The sequence below is a fragment of the Bufo bufo genome, chromosome 1 (assembly GCF_905171765.1).
Source record: "Bufo bufo chromosome 1, aBufBuf1.1, whole genome shotgun sequence".
Classification (NCBI taxonomy): Eukaryota; Metazoa; Chordata; class Amphibia; order Anura; family Bufonidae; genus Bufo; species Bufo bufo.
This window is the reverse complement of record NC_053389.1, coordinates 318,935,661-318,955,891: the sequence shown is the minus strand read 5'-3', so window position 1 is coordinate 318,955,891 and position 20,231 is coordinate 318,935,661. Positions and strand designations below refer to the sequence as shown.

General features: G+C 43.2%; 1 protein-coding gene across 2 annotated transcripts in view; it reads right to left on the bottom strand.

Annotated features, from left to right (window-relative positions):
- Window positions 1–20,231, bottom strand: part of LOC121008936 (histidine--tRNA ligase, cytoplasmic-like) — a 115,212-nt gene that overhangs the window by 56,286 nt on the left and 38,695 nt on the right. Inside the window, exons 5-7 of one of the 2 annotated variants that reach the window (XM_040441765.1) lie at window positions 9,776–9,871; window positions 7,989–8,108; window positions 5,475–5,582 (exon numbers count right to left, since the gene is read on the bottom strand). In XM_040441765.1, the coding sequence (XP_040297699.1) occupies window positions 5,475–5,582; window positions 7,989–8,108; window positions 9,776–9,871 (324 nt within the window). The remainder of the gene's footprint in view (window positions 1–5,474; window positions 5,583–7,988; window positions 8,109–9,775; window positions 9,872–20,231) is intronic. The other variant, XM_040441775.1, reaches the window with a different exon arrangement.

Genomic DNA, 20,231 nt, shown 5'->3' with positions numbered 1-20,231 from the left:
CGGAACGGAATTGCGGACCCATTCATTCCTATGGGATGTGCTGCCCGGACACGGAATTGCGGATCCGCACTTCCGGGTCCGCACTTCCGTTCCACAAAAAAATTGAAAATGTCCTATTCTTGTCCGGACAAGAACAGGCATATTCTATTAGTGAGGTAAAGGGAGGAAAAAAAAGGGTTAATCCTGTACTCCTGTGAAGGGAGATATGGGATAAACACACAGGGCGCCAGAGGTGAGGACCAAAGTGGAGGAGAGGGTAAAATATGAAGATATTTTGAGTTCAGGAAATACTGAACAGTGAGGTGATAGACCCAAAGCAGGGCAGCCTAGGTGATGGACTATAAGCAAGAATGCAATATAGTAGTACTGGGGTGAATCAAAAGGGAAAAAAATCACCAAGTGGCGCCTGACTGCTAATACAATATTGTGTATAATTCGATAAAATGTACACCAATAGTAGGAGTTATAGATGAATAAATATATAACGCGTTTCGGGGATAGACAAACCCCTTCCTGGGCCAAATGGTTCTTATCTGCTGACACATTCTATGTTTCTATGTTTCCTCAGGAGCAGAGCAAGTAATAGGCTTATACCCGTTGAGCCCACCAGACCTATTTACCTATTAAAGGATTATACCAGAAGTTCCTAGTTGTGGACTGCCGTATCTTCCAGCCACTCTACAAGCGAGCCAGGCGAGGGAGGTGGTTTATCCCTTTACACCCCTCTCTGGTGAAGTGAGTTTCGGTGTTTATCACCTTTTATATGTTTTTACGTGTTTCATCTGATATTATACACCAGCTGTTTATGGTTTTATCATATGATCACTGAACACTGCAGCGCCCCCCTCCTTTTTATTGGTAAGGGGCTCCTATTTATATTTCTATTTATTTTTATATCTAATTTTACATATATATTTATTCATCTATAACTTCTACTATTGGTGTACATTTTATCAAATTATACACAATATTCTATTAGCAGTCAGGCGCCACTTGGTGATTTTTTTCCCTTTTGATTCACCCCATATTCTATGCATGCCGGCAATGTGCGGTCCGCAAAATCCGGAACGCACATTGCCGCTTTCCGTGTTTTGCGGATCCGCGGCTCCGTGTATCCGCAAAACACGTTGCGGACGTGTGAATGGAGCCTAAATAGTATAAAAGTTTGAACTTTTCAGCTAGTCTTTGAGGTTCATTTACGGAAGGACGTAGAAATGTTTTCCCGATTGAGACTCTGACTACTTTTTGCTGAAACTTACTTCCCAGCTGATGTGTCCTAGTCAGATAATGTTAACCCAATTGGTGATGTGAGTTTTCTATTCTTTATATATACTTAACTTGCAAAAAGAAGGACATCATATCTTTATATCTATATATTTAGGGTTGATTCAGATGACCATATATTTGTTACCGCATTGTTCCGCAATTTTGTGGAAAGGATGCGGACCCATTCATTTCAATGGGGCTGCAAAAGATGCGGACAGCACACTGTGTTGAAATGAACATGGCGTATAGTCTGTATGTGAATTAAGCCACTATTGCAATATTTATTGAGGGTCTGGACAAGCATAAAACCTTTTTCTTCCTGTTTCTGTGTGTAAGGGAAGAGTGAAATGACATGGGGACAGTGACTGAGGGGGTGATACGGTAACATTTCTTCAAATTATCACCACCTTCATCAGAGAGGATATGTGCTCTCTGACACATATGTGGGGTCATTTATTAAGACTTAATATTTTTTTTATTTTTATTAAGTCTTAATATCCCTTGCGCTGGCGCATGATGCACCTAAGTTATGCCAGCTCCCTTGCTGACGTCGATTTAGATCATGTACTACGCCTAAAACAGGAGTAGAACATTATAAATGAGATGGGCCCCCATGTCCGCCCAGGCCATGCTCCTTTTTTAGACCTGGAGTGAGCGGGAAAATTTTTTAAATTAGTCGACTGAATCTGTGACAGATATATGCCAAAAACTGGCGTATATCTAATAATAAATGACCCCCATAGTTTTTTTGTTTTAAATAAAGGAGTAAAAAGAGGAGCAGTTGCATATGTAATCACCCCCTGCCCTAATTAACTCCGTAATGGCTTATTCACACAGTCTATGTTTGCTCAGTGATTTTCATCAGTGATTTTGAGCCAAAACCAGGTGCAGCTCTAAACACAGAACAGGAGCAGATCTTTCCCTTATATCTGTGTAGCCGCCACTCAGAATCACCAATGGAAATCACTGACCACACACTGAATTAAGTGAAATAAAGGCTTACTTGGTAGTTTGCTGGCATATGGATCACAGACACCCTTAGTCTATTCAGCATTGGTGGGGATATGTGCATGTAGACACATGGCATAAGTGACACATATGAACTTTTATTTTAAGGAAGTGTTGTCCATCCAATGCTCTGCTTGAGTCACACTTTTGGCTAAAAACATGTTTTTTAGATGCTTATTTTAGTAGTCAGAGACTTGACTGCTGCAGGGATGACACCTCTGAGTATCCCTTGTGACCGTGAAGACTAGTAATTGGCTATTGCAATGTGAACAAGCCAGTCCCTGCAGATAGTAGGAATCTATAATCGCCCTTTTTACCCATCTGGCCAATGTTGTTTTGGAAGCTTTCCTGCCTTCATTTCAGCCAGCAAACTGTATGAACAGATTTGTATCCTTCCTAAATCTGCTAGTAACCTCCAAATATTCCACAAGAGTCCGCCTGACATCTAGCATGTGGAAGCACTTTTCCGTGTCATTTTTCGGATCTGCACAAAAGGAAGGTAATACTATTTCCTGATTTAGATGAAACGTAGGGACTACTTCTGGTAAAAAGATAGGATCCAGCTTTAGAATGACCCTGTCATCTAGAATCTGAGGGTAAGGTTCCCGGGTGGTTAAGGCTTGTATCTCACCTATCCTTCGAGCCGATGTTATTGCCACTAGAAAAACAGTCTTCAGAGAGAGAGGTTTTAAAGAGCAATTCTGTATTGGTTCAAAGGGTTCTTTAATTAAGCCATTGAGAACTGTTGATAAATCCCAAGGAGGAACAGTTGATTTCAGAGTTGGTCTAATTCTTGTTGCTGCTTTTATGAATCTGCTTACCCATCTATTCTCTGCCATGGAATAATCTAAGAACCAGCTCAAGGCTGCAATATGATCCGTTACCTTCAGGGTGCTGTGTTTAAGACCCTTATCAAACCCTTTCTGTACAAAATCCAATATTTCCAATATTTTTTTTTTACCACCCAGGAGTAAAATTTCTTCCATATTTTGTTGTAGATAGCTGAGGTTACCTGTTTATGGCTCTTTTAAAGAGTTGATATAACCCTGTCTGATAAACCTTGTAATCTTTTGTTCACTCCGTCCTGATTATCCTGAGGACTGCCGGTATTAGGGGAAATGGAGGGAACACATATGCCAGCTTCGTATCCCATTTTTGAGATAGGGCATTTACCCCATCTGGATCATTTCTCGGATTTAGTAAGAAAAAGGAATCTACTTGCGCATTACCTTTTGTAGCGAAAAGGTCTATTTCAGGATATCCCCATACCTTCGTTAACTCCTTGAACACTTATTTGTTCAGAGAGCATTCGCTCGGGCCCAGGTAGTGTCTGCTAAGACAATCTGCTGATTTTGTGATCCTTTGAGATAGACTGCCGAGATTGATAAGACATTCTTTTCCGCCCAGGAAAAGATCTCGTGGGAAAGAGCTTGAAGAAGAAGGAATCTCGCTCCCCCTTGATGCCTGAGGAAAGCTACTGTTGTCATGCTGTCGGATAAAATTCTTATGTGGTGAACACACAAAATATCCTGGCTCTGCCTTAGCGTTTCCCAAACAGCTTGGAGCTCCCGAAAGTTTGAGGATTTTTCTTTCGTTTCTTGATTCCAAATCCCTTGGAAGTAATGTTGTCCTATTTTGGCTCCTCTTCCATGCTGACTGGCATCTGTTGTTTCCACGATATAGGGACTTAGGTTCCAGGGAGTCCCTCTTGAGAGATTCTCCATATTTTCCCACCATTTCAGAGATTCTTGAGTTTTGTCTTTAATGTGAATTTTTTGATTCAGTGATTGTTGGCTTCCATTCCAGACCAAGAGAATCATCTTTTGTAACGTTCTCGAGTGGAACTGACTCCATGGGACTGTCATGATACAGGCTGTCATCAAACCAAGGATGCTCATCTCTTCCCTTATTGTACATACAGATTTGTTTTAAAAGGCCTCAACTTTTTCTAATACGCTCATCCGTCTGTTTCCTGGAAGGAAGGATTTCTGCAGCCTGGAATCTAGTACGTTTCCTAAAAAGATCTTCCTGGTGTCTGGATCTAGGTTTGATTTTTCTAGGTTAAGGATCCAACCTAAACTCTGTAGGAGGGAAATAGCACTCCGGGTCTGGTCGACCAGAGTTTGAATTGAATCTGCAATCAGAAGAAAGTCGTCCAGATATGGCACAATTTATCTCTCTTTCCTCCTTAAGAAGGCAACAATTTCTATTATCAACTTTGTGAATACCCGTGGGACTGAGGATATCCCAAACGGAAGGCATTGGAACTGATAATGACTTACTCCCCTATTCTCCCTGATTGCAAATCTTAAATATTTTTGGTAGTCTAGGTCAGTGTTTCCCAACCAGCGCGCCTCCAGCTGTTGCAAAACTACAACTCCCAGCATGCCCGGACTGCATTTGGCTGTGCGGGCATGCTGGGAGGTGTAGTTTTGCAACAGCTGGAGGCACACTGGTTGGGAAACACTGGTCTAGGTGGATCGGCACATGATAATATGCATCCTTCAGGACCAGGGTGTATATTACCTCTCCTGGAGAAATTAGGGGTATAGTAGATCTGAGCGATTCCATCTTGATGTGTCTGTATTTTATTGATTTGTTCAAGAGTTTCAAATTTATTATTTGAATTCATAACAGCACTTATTTAAGATATATTCTTATCAGTAAGACAAGAAATGAGCTATAATGAGTGTTTATGAGCTGTCGGAAGATCAGAAATGAGCTGCCTGATACAGAGCCTGGTACTAGAAAATCTCAGGGCTGTAGAGAGAATGGGGATGAAGCTTTTTAATAAAGTACAACTGAAAAAAATATTTGTAGGTAAAAATTTAGGTCAAAAGTGTCCATCCCAAGCCGCCAGCAGTACCTGCGTGTAGCCAGCAGTGTGTTTCTGATGATGCCTTTCTTCCTGAATGTCCCAATATGTTTATCAGCCCGTGCCCATAAAAAGAGTTTGTCACATGTATAGAAGTTGGGAGCATTATCACAGTTGCCTATAATAACTCTCGCAGTGCACAGCAAAAGAAGGTGCTGTGTCAGAACGCTGCAAGAAAATTCCATCTATTATCAATTACACAATCTCCAGAAACAGCAGAAGCGGAAGAAAACTACCAGAATGCATTGTACAAAAAAAAAACAACATATGTATTTAGCTTCATTCCATTAAGTGTGATTTTTATTTGTTTCAGATCAGCACTTACCTTAATGAGAAACCCTCCCAGTTCCAGCTCACTGAGTATCTCATACATAATCTTCAGACACTCGGCGTCCGGGAGCAGAGGGTCGTAGTGCCCAGCAATGTCAAAATCCTGGCATGAATATGCATGGTGGGATCAATAGAGACAGGCCAAGCGATACATGATAGATGGGGTCAGATTATAAAACTCATACATTTTAAAGTAGGTAAAGAGTATTACAAACATTGTTTTTATAATGCCAACTGGTTATAAAGCACATTATCTGCAATATATTTTCTTCTAAAGTGACTCCGTATGCAGTCTAAAGGGGAATATCATCCCGTCCAATACATGCAGTCAACATGTTCTATAACTGTACAGGTGAAACTCGAAAAATTAGAATATCGCGCAAAGTTCATTTATTTCAGTAATGCAACTTAAAAGGTGAAACTAACATATGAGATAGACTCATTACATGCAAAGCGAGATATTTCAAGCCTTTATTTGTTATAATTTGGATGAAAACTCCAAAGTCACAATTTTGAGGTAACCTTTGCTCAGGGGGTATGGATTAATTTGCTGACTAGAGTGTGACACTTTGAGCCTAGAATATTGAACCTTTTCACAAAATTCTAATTTTAAGCTGCATTAATACAATTCCTTTTAATTTGCGGTACTGAAATAAATGAACTTTTGCAGGATATTAAAATTTTTCGAGTTTCACCTGTAACATGTACGTTTGACACAGTATTTCATGTTTTATGATAATTAAATTATATTACGGAAAGGGCTCCCCTTTACTTCAAATGGGTTTTATTAACAAAAAAGTTTCAAACAAATGTGATATATTTGGCTGTAAGAGCTTGACATGGTTTAGTTTTCGCTCTGCCAAGTCTCCTTGCCCTTTCTTTGCCATCAGATCATTGCCAATTTGGCCCTGAGCTGAAGACATCAAACGCGAGCGACGTTTATCAGATTGGTTGCTAGTTATGTGCAGCACAATAACCCTTTTTAAATGGATGTAGTTAGTTATCACCTGCAACCAGGCAACCTCAAATGACGCATTCAAGGGATTGTCCCAGAAGACAACTTATTACTAGGGATGAACGAACTTCTGTTTTCAAGTTCGGCGTACAAGGTTCGGGTTTGTGTCATAAGTTAAGTTATGGTCCGTGGTAGCGGAATCCATAATGGAATTCTTAGATATCCCGAACCTTGTACGCCGAACTTGAAAACAGAAGTTTGCTCAACACTACTTATCACCTATACACAGTATAAATGATGTGTCCGATATGTAGGTGCTAGACAAATGGGAATGCCACAGATAAAAAGAATGGGGGTCTAGTGACCTGAGTAATGGAGTGGCGGTGAGCATGCACACTGACAATCCATTCAGTCTACGGAACTGCCGAAGATAGGCTAGTACAGCATTCTACTATATCTGGTAATCCCATAGAAGTTGAGTGGGAAGGCAGCGGGATTCCTTAACTGTACATTCAATTGGAGGACTGTGGATCAGATATAACACCTATCCTGCGGATAGAACATAATTTGTTATTCTGGGACTAGATGACTCCAAAACCTGTTTTCATGTGGTCAGACCCCAGCAATAAGACACTTCTCTCCCCATTACTATTTAGGCTCTCAGTACTTTCTCGGGCAGTCTATTAGAAGTAAATGGGTGGTGGTCATGAATGTGCACTACCGCTCCATTTTCGGATGGGATTCTGAAACTTCCATTTTCATGATAGCTGGGTGTCCCAGTGGTCAGACCCTCCCCATCAATAATCAGACACATCTCTAATCCTGTGGGTGGGGATAAGTGCTCCTAGTGAGAAAACCCCTTAAAAGGCATCTGTCAGCCAATTTGTACCTATGAAACTGGCTGACCTGTTACATGTGCACTTGGCAGCTGAAGACATCTGGGTTGGTCCCATATTCATATGTGCTCACATTGTTGAAGAAAATGATGTTTTAATATATGCAAATGAGCCTCTAGAAGCAATGGTGGAGTTCCAGTTACACTTAGAGCCTCAGCTCTCTCTGCAAATGCCGTGCCCTCTGCACTTTGAATGACGGGGCCAGGTAGTGAAAACATCTCATCTCCGAGCCCTGTCAATCAGAGTGGAGAGAGCGCAGAAGTTGCAGAGAAAGCTGCATCTGTAGGTGTAATGGCAAAGCCTCCATTGCTCCTAAAAATTAATTTGCATATATTAAAACTAAATTTTTCTCAGCAATGCGGGCACATATGAACATGGGGCCAACACAGATTTCTTCAGCTGCCAAGTGCACCTGTAACATGTCAGCCAGTTTCATAGCTACAAATCTGCTGCTGACAGATGCCCTTTAAGTGCTAACACCGATAAATATTAATAATCACAAGAATACCTCTGGTAGTGCAGTGTGGCTTAGTAGTTAATACATTTTGTATTCAGGGGGTCTATATGGCCAGAGTTAATGGCAATAACCATGGTGAACTCAAGGTAGAAAATCAAAGGTTAATACATATTATAAATGACTAGTTATGTAAATACTCACGCATTGATAAAATTCTCTGTAGCGCCCACTGCCTGGATTGTCTCGTCTGTAAACTTTAGAAATCTGGTAACGTTTTATGTGGCTGATTTTATTCATGGCCAAATATCGTGCAAAAGGGACCTTGTTTAACGGAGTCAAGGAAAGGACATGCATATATTTCTAGAAGCACTTATGCTCGCGGGACAATCATCACTGCTGTGATTAACTGTGCCCATACAGAATCACTTTCTGGGAGGTAGAATACCGTTTACACAGCATGATCTGCTGCCCAGAAACTATGATTTTGGTGTCCTTGAGTCCTAATCATCGTCCTATATAGGTCCTTTAAATCCAGCAGTGCACCTGGAGAGCTCGTTCAACAGGTAATAGGATCATGTGTTTGTACACCTAAATAATCATTTGCTGGCAGATCATGCTGTCTAATCAAGCTCTGCTGCCAGCAAACAATGATTCTGTATGGGGATAAGTGATAGCATTAGTGATCGTTCCTCCCCATATCGAGAGCAGATTGCTGTGTGTAAATGCAGCTTTCTTCTCCACTGACAAGCAGGTAATTCATGACAATCAATTGCTACATCAGGCCATGTAAATGGGCCTGGAGTAAGATGAGAGCCTGGAGAACTTCTTTAAAGGACTGGGATTCCATTTGCACATAGGGTTTGCTTTATTAAACATCTCCGACACAATTGACACTTAGGGTGGTGCCACATACAGCTTTTGGCTGCGTTTTTTTGGTGTATTTTTTTAGCCAAAGCAAGAAGTGGACCCAGCAGAAAGAGACATAAGCTCTTTCTTTATATGCCTCATTCACACCCAACCCACTTCTGGATTTGTTCAAAAAACTGCCACTAAAAATTGTGTATGACACCACCCTTAAGGTGCATATTTAATGGATATAACTAAACTCTCTAGGTTAACTATTTACTTTTTCTCCTAAAACAGTTTGTTAATGGGACACTACCATCTGGATACCATTTTCTGAAGTCACTCCATGTGCTGTATTTCCTGTCCTGGCTCTTTAACTTCCTCTTTTGTTTAGACTTTTAGCACAGCAGGAAACCTCACTTGACTTTCTCCGTCAGACCATCGACGGTGACCAGAGAAGGAAGGGGGTCGAATGACTCAAAGATTCACATATTACACTGTGAGCATCTTTATCTAGGCCTATCAGGAGAACAATAAAGATGTCACAGTTATCAAAATTCTACGATCCACTGACAGATAATTTATTCCCTTCACTGCAACAGTAAACTAATTAATGGATTACATACATGTGTAGGAATTATCTCCCTGCGCTGACTGCTACACAAGAACAACGTCTTGTATTTAATTTTCAATGGTACAGTATCTCACAAGGGAATGAGGCTTAATGGAAAAGGGGTGTAGGTTAGCTGCAGAGGGGACATGGCCTAAGTAGGACAAGTCATCAACATACCAGCACTGCACAAACCCCTTTAACCAATTGTGTTACAAAATGTCTAATCTTACACCATATGTCCCTTTTCCAGCTAATGCACACCCCTTTTCCATTAAGCAATACCACCTTGAGAGATTAACACTATTGATTGTTCGAAAACCAGAAGTGTCAAACTGCATCAATTTGCAACAAATTTTGGTACAATTATCTCAAGTTCTAGGGCCACTCACATTAGTACATGTGGCCGCTATTTTTAATGAACTTCTAGTGAGAAACCTTTAACTTATTAAATAAAACAGTAAATTCTTCTCTTTTTAGTTGACTTAACCACAACCTATTGACAAAGGTTCATATAAATCTAAAAGGATACAGTCAGATCATAGCGCAAGGACAGCTGCTCCCCTCCTTGATCCTTCAGGTCATAGATAAGTTTGGAATCTTCTCCATATTTTCCAATAAGAGTTTCCTGCAACAGTATAGTCAAGTAGTGACAGCAACAAGCTAAACAAACCATAATCATATTACTGGAAAAACAAAGTAAGGGCCCCATTCACAGTTGCGTTTGAATTCTGGTAGCCTGATTCGGCAGAGGATGAGGCTACTAGAGCATACCGTATCAGGCACTGGCATATACAAACGTGTACCGCCGGGTTCCCATTGACTATGGGATCCGGCGGAGATCCAACCATACCCCAGCAAATATACCAGGATTCGGCCTGACAAAAAAATGCTGCACGCAAAGCAATGCCAGATACAGTGTGCCCAGGATCAGGCTACTGGATTCCAAATGCAACTGTGAACGAGGCCTCAGAAATATAAAACAAAGTAAAAAAATAATAGCTTGAAGCACAGAAGTTTGACAACTCTTTATTTTGAAACAAATTACAAAGCTCTTGGCAGAAGACTACAATTTACTGGATACAAGTGATTTGTAAGAAAACCTTCATTACCTTGCACTTCTAACATATATTAGATATAGGATAATCATCCAGACAGCGACACACAGACAGGACAAGTGACCTGTGCCTTGTATACAAAGGAGAGCTAAAAGTATTGCAAGATATGAATACACTATAAAGCTGCTGCACTAATCTATTGTCTATTCAATAAGAAGCGGTCACTGATAATGCTCCAAACAAAGAGAGAACGTCCTTTGGGTCATTTTTATGGGTCCGCAAAAATGCAGACAGCCCACAGATGTCATCCACGTGCTGTCCACATCCGAATAACCATTCCACGAATTATAGAACATGTCCTATGCTTGTCTGTTTTGCGGACAAGTAGGGTTGGGCGATTATGGCAAAAAAATAATAATCCTGATTATGTCAAATTTATGGACAATTATGTGTTATAATTAGGGATGAGCGAATCGACTTTGGATGAAACATCCGAAGTCGATTCGCATCCAATACTGTACGGAGCTTCGCGTAATACCTTTATAGATCAATTTTTACTGTAAAAAAAACGTTTCCCGAACTAAAGGTACCACTTGAGCCAATACATTCTAATACTGTACGGAGCGATTGCTCCGTACAGTATTGGACTGAAGTTTTATGCAAATCGACTTCGGATGTGTCATCTGAAGTCGATTCGCTCATCCCTAGTTATAATCTTGATTTTGTTTCTGGAAAAAACTTTATTTTTCTATTGAGGTGCACTGTATATAGAAGGGGTGCCCATTCACATTAGAGGGAGGACTGGAGAAGGGTATATAATGTAGATAGAGGGAAGACTGGAGGAGGGTATATAAAAGGGAGGAGTGTATATAATGTATATAGAGGGAGGACTGGAGAAGGGTATATAAAATGTATATAGAGGGAGGACTGGAGGAGGATATATAATGTAGATAGAGGGAGGACTGGAAGAAGGTATATAATGTATATAGAGGGAGGACTGGTGGAGGGTATATAGTGTATATAGAGGGAGGAGTGGAGGAGGATATATAGTGTATATAGAGTGAGGACTGGTGGAGGGTATATAATGTATATAGAGGGAGGACTGGTGAAGGGTATATAGAGGGAGGAGGAAATATAATGTATATAGAGGGAGGACTGGAGAAGGGTATATAGAGGGAGGAGTGGAGGAGGAAATATAATGTATATAGAGGGAGGACTGGAGAAGGGTATATAATGTATATAGAGGGAGGACTGGAGAACAATATATAATGTATATAGAGGGAGGACTGGAAGAAGGTATATAATGTATATAGATAGAGGACTGGTGGAGGGTATATAGTGTATATAGAGGGAGGAGTGGAGGAGGATATATAGTGTCCTCCAGTCCTACCTACAGGTCAGTAGAGCAAGTTGCAGCTAAACAGACCTGGTGTCACTATTACAGGTAAATAGACCGGGTATCAGTATGGCAGGTAAGTACACACCTACAGGTGCCCTCACGATCTGCGTTTACAGCCTAGCAGTGATGCAATACATGACGGAGAGGTGGGACAGCTTTCACCAATGCAGTGCTGGGGCTCAGCCGATACATCTCAGCGTAGTTATGCCGGCTGCAGTCCTAACAGTCTTTGAGCTACATCTAGGCACTGCACTTCGCCTCCTTGATCTGCTTTTCACTCTTGTGGTTCATCCCAAAGTCTCCACCAATGTCTCCTGCTGCTCCAACCACCAATATTCCCTCAACTCTCACTCCCAGCCCACTTCTCCCAAACCTGATACCTATTGGTTGACAAGGAAGCATCACGCGCCAGCGCACGTTCTGTCTGCGCAGCATGTGCGGTTCTCTGCATCTGGATTCTTAGCGTGGTCAGCAGGAACTGCTCTGATTCAGCACTCCAAAAACTACCCAGAAAAATGAAATAATGAAATTGCTGCATGCACACGCATGGTATCCATATTTTGTGGATACAACACACATCTAGTCCTGATGCTGCTACGACACTGCATTCACCAGGCCTGCAGGGAGGCTATAATAGAAACCCTCTTGAAAAGACATACAAATTGATGAGCAGTCCATAAAAATAAGGGTTTAATAAAGGAAAATATACATGTGTGTAATGAAGCAGGAGGAGCTTGTGCAGGATACTGTGATAGTTTTACAGTTCACAGAAAACTCGTACATAAGTTTGGATTGTACAAAAGCAAAAAACAAAAAAAACAAAAAAAAACACAGTATAGGTAGCTAGACCTATTACTTCTTCCCACTGCACTTTAGACAGGCAGAAGGGGATATTATCCTATCTATCACCATTGAAAAATGGAGTCTTTTACAGAATGGTGTTTACAAATCACAAAGCTGTCATTTGATTCTTCAGCGTGATGTCTAGACCCCAGGAAGACTGTCACCAGCACCCTCTTATAATCCTTATTACACTTTACAGCCCAGTTTCCCCCTAGTGCTATATATCACATTAGCCGGGCCCAAGTTGTCTTCTGCTTGAGAGTTATCAAGGCTCTTGCTTTGGGCATATTTGGGAAATAAATTATATAAAGAAGTCATCTAAGGCATAATAAATCTAGAGACTATAATTCATTATTTATCAAGATATCACATTAGGTAAGTTGTGATCCTGCAGAGCCCTTGGACTCTTTCTGGATAATTATGTGTGTAATTTACTGTACTCAATCTCTGGGGGATGTGCCTGGTACTTTAGCTTGTAATACATTATTCATTCTTGCTTTTTTTCTGTTGACTACATGCTGACTTGTTGGCCTGTGCCAGATATTTATGCCTATCATTTTAAGGTTGGCCCAGTAACCCTCCAAAAGTAATTACACAGAAAAATGTAATTACACTGTAAACATGTATTCTGCTGTTCTGGCGGTTTGCTATAGAAGAAGTGAACCTCATTCTACTTCGTTTGCCAGACCAAGAGAAAGCATTTCTAAGGAGCCATCTTATCTCTGCTCGACTATGTAATGTGAATGGGAAGCTCCCAACTCTCCACTGACAGAAGAAGTTGGGGAGAGAAAGATCAAGTATGGGCTGTAATCGCGAGGTGCCAAGAGCATGTTGTAAAAGCTGGGCCTGATGAAGGCCCCCTGGCCTGTCTTGTTACTGGTCCTATTACACCATGCTTGAGGGTTATTATTAAAAGGTTATTTCTCGCTCAGTTTTCCATGGCTGAGATGGGAATAATCTGAGTAAGGAGGAAATACGCAAGTGGCTAAGTTAGTTGCGCTCAGCTGTTTCAATAACCTTCATAGCAGTAAATGGGAGCTATGAAAACAGCATAGCACCGAGTTACGTCGTCTCCGTTACTCCGGAGGTACAGGGTATCTTGATGTGCTACCATGTTTGGATGGCTGCCATCCACTGCAATTCTGGAAAACCCAGGCCAGCGCATACTCCGGATATTCCCGTTTCGGCCATGAAAAGGCTGAGATGAGAATAACCCGCTAGTGTATAAAATCCAGCCCCTAGCCGTGCAGACTGCCTTTACAAATATATGCTAAAGAATGAGTTTCTCTAAAGATCATACTAAACTCCAGCGTGGTACTGTAATAGGATGCCACCATTGCAACAAGTCAGTTTGCTTGCATGTAAAGTCGCTAAGTGCTCAGGCGCATACGGGTGTTTTATGCTGGTCTTTGATACCCACTGCGGTGCTGAAAGATGTGCCTAATTTATGAGCCTCATCATAAATTAGGCACAGCCTACGCCAGTCCATGCGGCTGCTTTGAAATCTACATGAGCATTAAAGAAAGTCACAAAATGGGGTCTTGCAATTCAATGCAAAACTGGCTTAAGGAGCTTAATAAATGAACCCAATTGTGCATAAAAATCATGAACACTCTAGACTCAGAAAATGCAGAGTATTAAACCCCCAATGGAATTAAAGGCGTTGTGCAGTGGGTATAGGTCATCAATGTCAGATCAGCAGATTGAAGCAGTAGTGGTGCTCACGCGAGCATTGATTCTGCTTCAAAACTACACTGCACATTGCCTCGCTTGGCGCAGTGTAATTACAACTGCCTCTCCCATTCACTTAAATGGGACAAGAAGTTGTAATTACACTGCGGCACCTCTGCAAGCGAGGCGACACGCAGTGTAATTTGGAAGCTCCAATCTGATATTGATGACCTATCCTCAGGAGAAGTCATCAGTAGGGATGAGTGAACTTGTGTTTTCCAGCAAGGTTTGGGTTATCTAGTACGTGGTTGCGGAATCCATAACGGAATTCTTACATAACCCGAACGTTGCACGCCGAACTTGAAATCACAAGTTTGCTCAACACTAGTCATCAGTATTTATGTACTGCACAACCCCTTTAACATCAACACAAAAACTATGCACCAGGAGCTTCATGGCATGGGTTTCCTTGGCCAAGCACCTGCATGTGGGCTTTACATCACCAAGCACAATGCAAAGAGTAAGGGCTCAACTTGAATGGGTCCGTGATCTGTCCACACCGTAAAAAAATAGAACACTATTTTTTTGCGGTGCGGAGGCACGGACAGAAACACCACAGAAGTAGTGCTTCCCATCTGTGCTTCCGTTCTGCACCGCATCTCCCGGATTGTGGATCCATTCAAGTGAAAGGGTCTGCATCCGTGATGTAGGGTGCACACGGACGGTGCCCGTGTACCGCGGACCTGCTGTATGTGGGCCGCAATATGGCCACGGCCAGGCAACAGCCGTGTGCATGAGCCCTAAGATGGAGTGGTGTAAAGCACGCTACCATTGGACTCTGGAGCAGTGGAAATGTGGTCTGTGAAGTATCGAATCAGGCTTCTCTATCTGGCAGTCTAATGGACAAGTCTGGGTTCGGGGAATATCAGGAAAACGTTACCTGCCTGACCGCATTGTGCCGGCTGAAAAGTTTGGTGGAGGAGGGATAATATATATATATATACATATACACTCACCTAAAGAATTATTAGGAACACCTGTTCTATTTCTCATTAATGCAATTATCTAGTCAACCAATCACATGGCAGTTGCTTCAATGCATTTAGGGGGGTGGTCCTGGTCAAGACAATCTCCTGAACTCCAAACTGAATGTCAGAATGGAAAAGAAAGGCGATTTAAGCAATTTTGAGCGTGGCATGGATGTTGGTGCCAGACGGGCCGGTCTGAGTATTTCACAATCTGCTCAGTTACTGGGATTTTCACGCACAACCATTTCTAGGGTTTACAAAGAATGGTGTGAAAAGGGAAAAACATCCAGTATGCGGCAGTCCTGTGGGGAAAAATGCCTTGTGGATGCTAGAGGTCAGAGGAGAATGGGCCGACTAATTCAAGCTGATAGAAGAGCAACGTTGACTGAAATAACCACTCGTTACAACCGAGGTATGCAGCAAAGCATTTGTGAAGCCACAACACGCACAACCTTGAGGCGGATGGGCTACAACAGCAGAAGACCCCACCGGGTACCACTTATCTCCACTACAAATAGGAAAACAACATTGCTTACCGGTAATTGTTTTTCTCGATACCCATGACGGCACCCCATGCGACCAGGGACCTCCCATCCGGGACAGGAAACCTGAGAAGATAAAAGGTTCACACCCCCACCAAGCACCAGTGATAGTAATAAACAGTACTCAGGAGGTGAATACACGTAAGAAAAAGAGAGAGAGAGATCCAATACGGTACATTATATCTCTTCAATACTCAAGAGAGAAACTCTCAGAAACCTATAAGGAAGTAGCGGGCTACTCCGCATATAACCTAATAAAGGACAACTAAAAGCTTTTTAGTTTTTTTTGTTTTTTTTTTATATTAGGGAAGGAAAAATTTCGGGGGTGCCGTCATGGGTATCGAGAAAAACAATTACCGGTAAGCAATGTTGTTTTCCCCTCACCCATTACGACACCCCATGCGAGATAGACTATTAATGAGAAACTAGGGGACAACAACCGCCTGAAGCACCTTCCTACCAAAGGCGGAATCCGTGTGAAGTTGGAGCCTGTAATGCTTTAAAAAGGTATGTTGAGAGCTCCAAGTTGCTGCTCTACAAATTTGGGCCAGGGAGGCATCCGCCTTCTCGGCCCAGGACGTAGCTACCGCTCGGGCGGAGTGGGCTCCAAACCCCGAAGGGGGCGAGAGACCCTGCGCTAAATAGGCTTCGGAAATGGCCCTTTTAACCCATCTAGCAAAAACTGCCGTGGACACTTTCCGCCCCTTATTCCTACCCCAAAACTGAATAAGGAGGTTTTCTTCCAACCTCCAGGCCGAGGTAGACTCTAAATAAGCAAGCAGACATCTTTTGACGTCCAGGCAATGATACTCTTTTTCTAAACTATTAGAGGGATTAGGGCAAAAGGATGGAAGGACAACATCCTGACTTCTATGGAAGTCCGAAACCACCTTTGGCTGGAAGGACGGGAGAGGCCTAATAATAACTTTGTCGTCCAAGACCTGGGTATAAGGAGGAAAAGCCGAAAAAGCTTGAATCTCTGAGATCCTCCTAGCTGAAGTAATGGCCAGTAAAAAGGACATCTTAAAGGAGAGCATATCTATGGGCATGTCTGACAAGGGCTCAAAAGGTTTCTGTGACAGGGCCGTCAAGACCGTGTTTAGGTCCCAAGGAGGGGACAAGGGTCTTATCGAAGGGCGGATCCTGGAGGCTGCTGACAGAAACCTTTTAACCCAAGGATGCAGGGCCAGCTGGGAATCGAAGAAGTAACTCAAGGCTGCCACATGTACTCTTAGGGTGGAAGCCCTAAGCCCCTTATCCAAGCCAGCTTGTAAAAAATCTAGGACCCTAGAGACATTTGGAGGAGAGAAGGGGTCAGGATTGATCCCTAAAAAGGAGGAAAAGACTTCCCAGATTTTATTATATTTTCTGGCTGTGGTGGCTTTCCTACTTCCCAAAATGGTGGATACTACAGATTGGGACAGACCCCGACCTAACCAAATCTCCCTCTCAGCCTCCATGCTGCCAGATGCAAAATTCCTGGATTGGGATGCAGGATCGGGCCTTGATATAATAGATCCTCCCGAGGGGGCAGAATCCAAGGGGGGGCTATTGCTAGGTCTAGGAGGCAGGAGTACCAGGACCTTTTCGGCCACACTGGGGCCACTAGGGTAACTGTCGCTTTCTCCCTCTGGACTTTTTTCAGGACCTGCGGAATTAGGGAAAAAGGAGGGAAGGCGTAACCCTCCTCCTGAGCCCAGTTCTGTGCTAATCCGTCTAAAGCTGTTGGATCGTCTAGACGATTTATGGAGAAGAACCTTTCCACTTTCCTGTTCTTTCTGGAGGCAAATAGGTCGACCGTGCAGAAGGATATGTCTGGAGCTATCGCTTTTAAGGCCATTTCTACTGCTTTTAGTTCTTTGAAGTTCGAGGTGGCTTTCCTGGTATTCAAATCCCACCTCCCTTGCCAACCCTTGTTCTCCGAGTGGGCCCCCCAACCCCACGGGCTGGCGTCCGTTGTTATTACTATCGGATCCCGAAAGGACCATGGTACTCCTGCTGAGAGATTCTCTGTCACAGTCCACCAAAGAAGAGACACTATCGCCTCTGCGGATAAGTGGAAAAACCAGTCCAACGACTGCTTGCAGCCGTCCCATTGGCGCAGGATGCATGACTGTAGCTTCCTTGTGTGGGCCTGCGCATATAGGAACGCTGGAAAGGTTGCTGTCAGGAGAATATCTTGGCGGACGGGAGGAAGGACCTTTCTACTCGGGAGTCTAAAAGGATGCCTAAAAATACACAATTCTGAGATGGTGTTAGGCAAGACTTTTCCCAATTTATTTTCCAGCCCAGGCTCTTTAACAGGGCGCAGGAAACTTCGATGTTTTGAATCAAGCCTTCCTTGGTCTGGGAAATAAACAGGAAGTCGTCCAAGTATGGCAGCAACGGAACCCCTGACAACCGTAGGAAGGAGGCTACTTCCGCAATCACTTTTGTGAAGATTCTGGGGGCTTGAGAAACCCCAAAAGGCAGGGCTCTGTATTGCAGGTGTAGACATTCCCCCTGAACCCAGACTGCTGTCCTCAAATATTTTTGGGAGGACACATGAATTGGCACGTGGTAGTACGCGTCCTCTAAGTCCAGAGTCGCCATCCAGCAATTCTTTGATAGGAGATCTATGGCCGACCTTATGGTCTCCAATGCGAAATTTCTTGTAGCTGAGGAATCTGTTTAATTTCTTCAGGTTTAGGATTACCCGGAAGGAGCCATTGGGTTTTTTTACAAAAAAAAAAAGAGGAGAGTAAAAACCCCTGCCCCTCTCTGCCTGCGGAACCGGGACAACCACCCCTTTTCGCAGAAGCAGCAGGACCTCTGACTCTAAGGCCTGTCTCTTGACTAGATCCTTGGGGTAATCTGTCAGCCTGAACGAATCCTGGGGACGGGTCAGAAGCTCCAGCCGGAACCCCTCTCCAATCCCCCCCAGGATCCAGCCGTTCTTGGTTATGTTTTTCCAGGCTGGGAGAAAGAGAGATAATCTTCCCCCTACCTGGGGTTCGGCGTCATTGCTTATCTTTGGGTCTTTGATCTTGGGGTTTAAAAAGGAAACCTCCGGATTTCTTAGGAAATTTATCCTTTTCCCTTCTATCATACTGCCTACCCTTTTGCCTTGGTATTTACGAAAAAAGGGAGGGCGTTGAGGAGCTGGAAAACCCTTCTTCTTGTCTGAGGCTTTTTCAAGTATATCATCGAGGGAAGATCCAAAGAGCCTGTCACCCTCACAGGGGATAGAGCATAACCTAGCCTTAGAACCCTGATCAGCCTTCCAGGACTTCAGCCAAATAGCTCTTCTAGCCGCATTGGACATGGCGGATGATCTGGCTGAGAACCTAACTATATCTGTGGAGGCATCGGCTAAAAAAATCAACAGCCTTAAAAAAGGTGGGAAGGGAGGCCAAAACTTCTTCTCTTGGCTTCTTCTCACTGAGATGCTGTTCTAACTGTTCCAGCCAGATATGTAGTGACCTAGAGACCCATGACGCTGCAACCGCCGGTCTCAAGCAGGTAGAGGATGATTCCCAGGCCTTCTTTAAATAAAAATCCGCTTTTTTATCCAGAGGATCAGACAGTCTACCCAGGTCATCAAACGGTAGAGCAGACTTCTTGGCAATCTTCGCCACCGGAGCGTCAACAGTAGGGGCCTTGTCCCAACAGGCTGCTACTTTCTCATCAAAGGGATATTTCCTTTTAACGGAGCTTGGAATAAAAAACTTCCTATCAGGATTCTTCCACTCCTTTTTAATTAATCCCTGAACATTCTCATGAATGGTGAAAACCCTCTGCTTTCTGGGACCTAACCCCTGAAAGGCAACATCTGCTGTCGACTTAGCCTGTTTCACCTCTTCTAACTGCATAGTTGCTCTGACCGCTTTAAGGAGGTTTTGGGTATCTTCGGGCGAGAAGTAGGAACCCCCTGTCTCTTCTTCTGCTGACGAAGTAGCGTCATTAGAGAGTAACTGCCCTGCTTCTCTTTCCTCCACGTCAGAATGGTCTATATCCGATTCCCTAATATCCGGAGATTTTTCCGGAGACCGCGGGCGATTCGTACTCAAGGATTTTAAGGAGGCTTTCACTTCAGATCTTATTAAAGATCGCATATTCTTGGAAAGGCTCTGGGACTCCTCCGCCACCATCTTATCGATACATGGGGTGCATAACGGCTTAGAATAGGAGGAAGCTAGGAGGGACTTACATACTGCACACTCCTTATGCTTCGTTTTAGAGGCCGCTTTTTTGGGGGGCTTTGCCACCTACACAAATCAAGCAGATAACACCCCATTAATAAAAAAGATACATCTCACCACCTTTTTTAGCCCCCACTCCTCAGGACTGGTACCGGACTCGCGGGCCTTGAGGGTTCCATGGGTTCGGCGCGTCCGTCTGCCGGCTCTGACATCTTTGCTGGAAACCAAGAGCCTCTTCAGCACCACACTGTGTGCCACATCAGCCG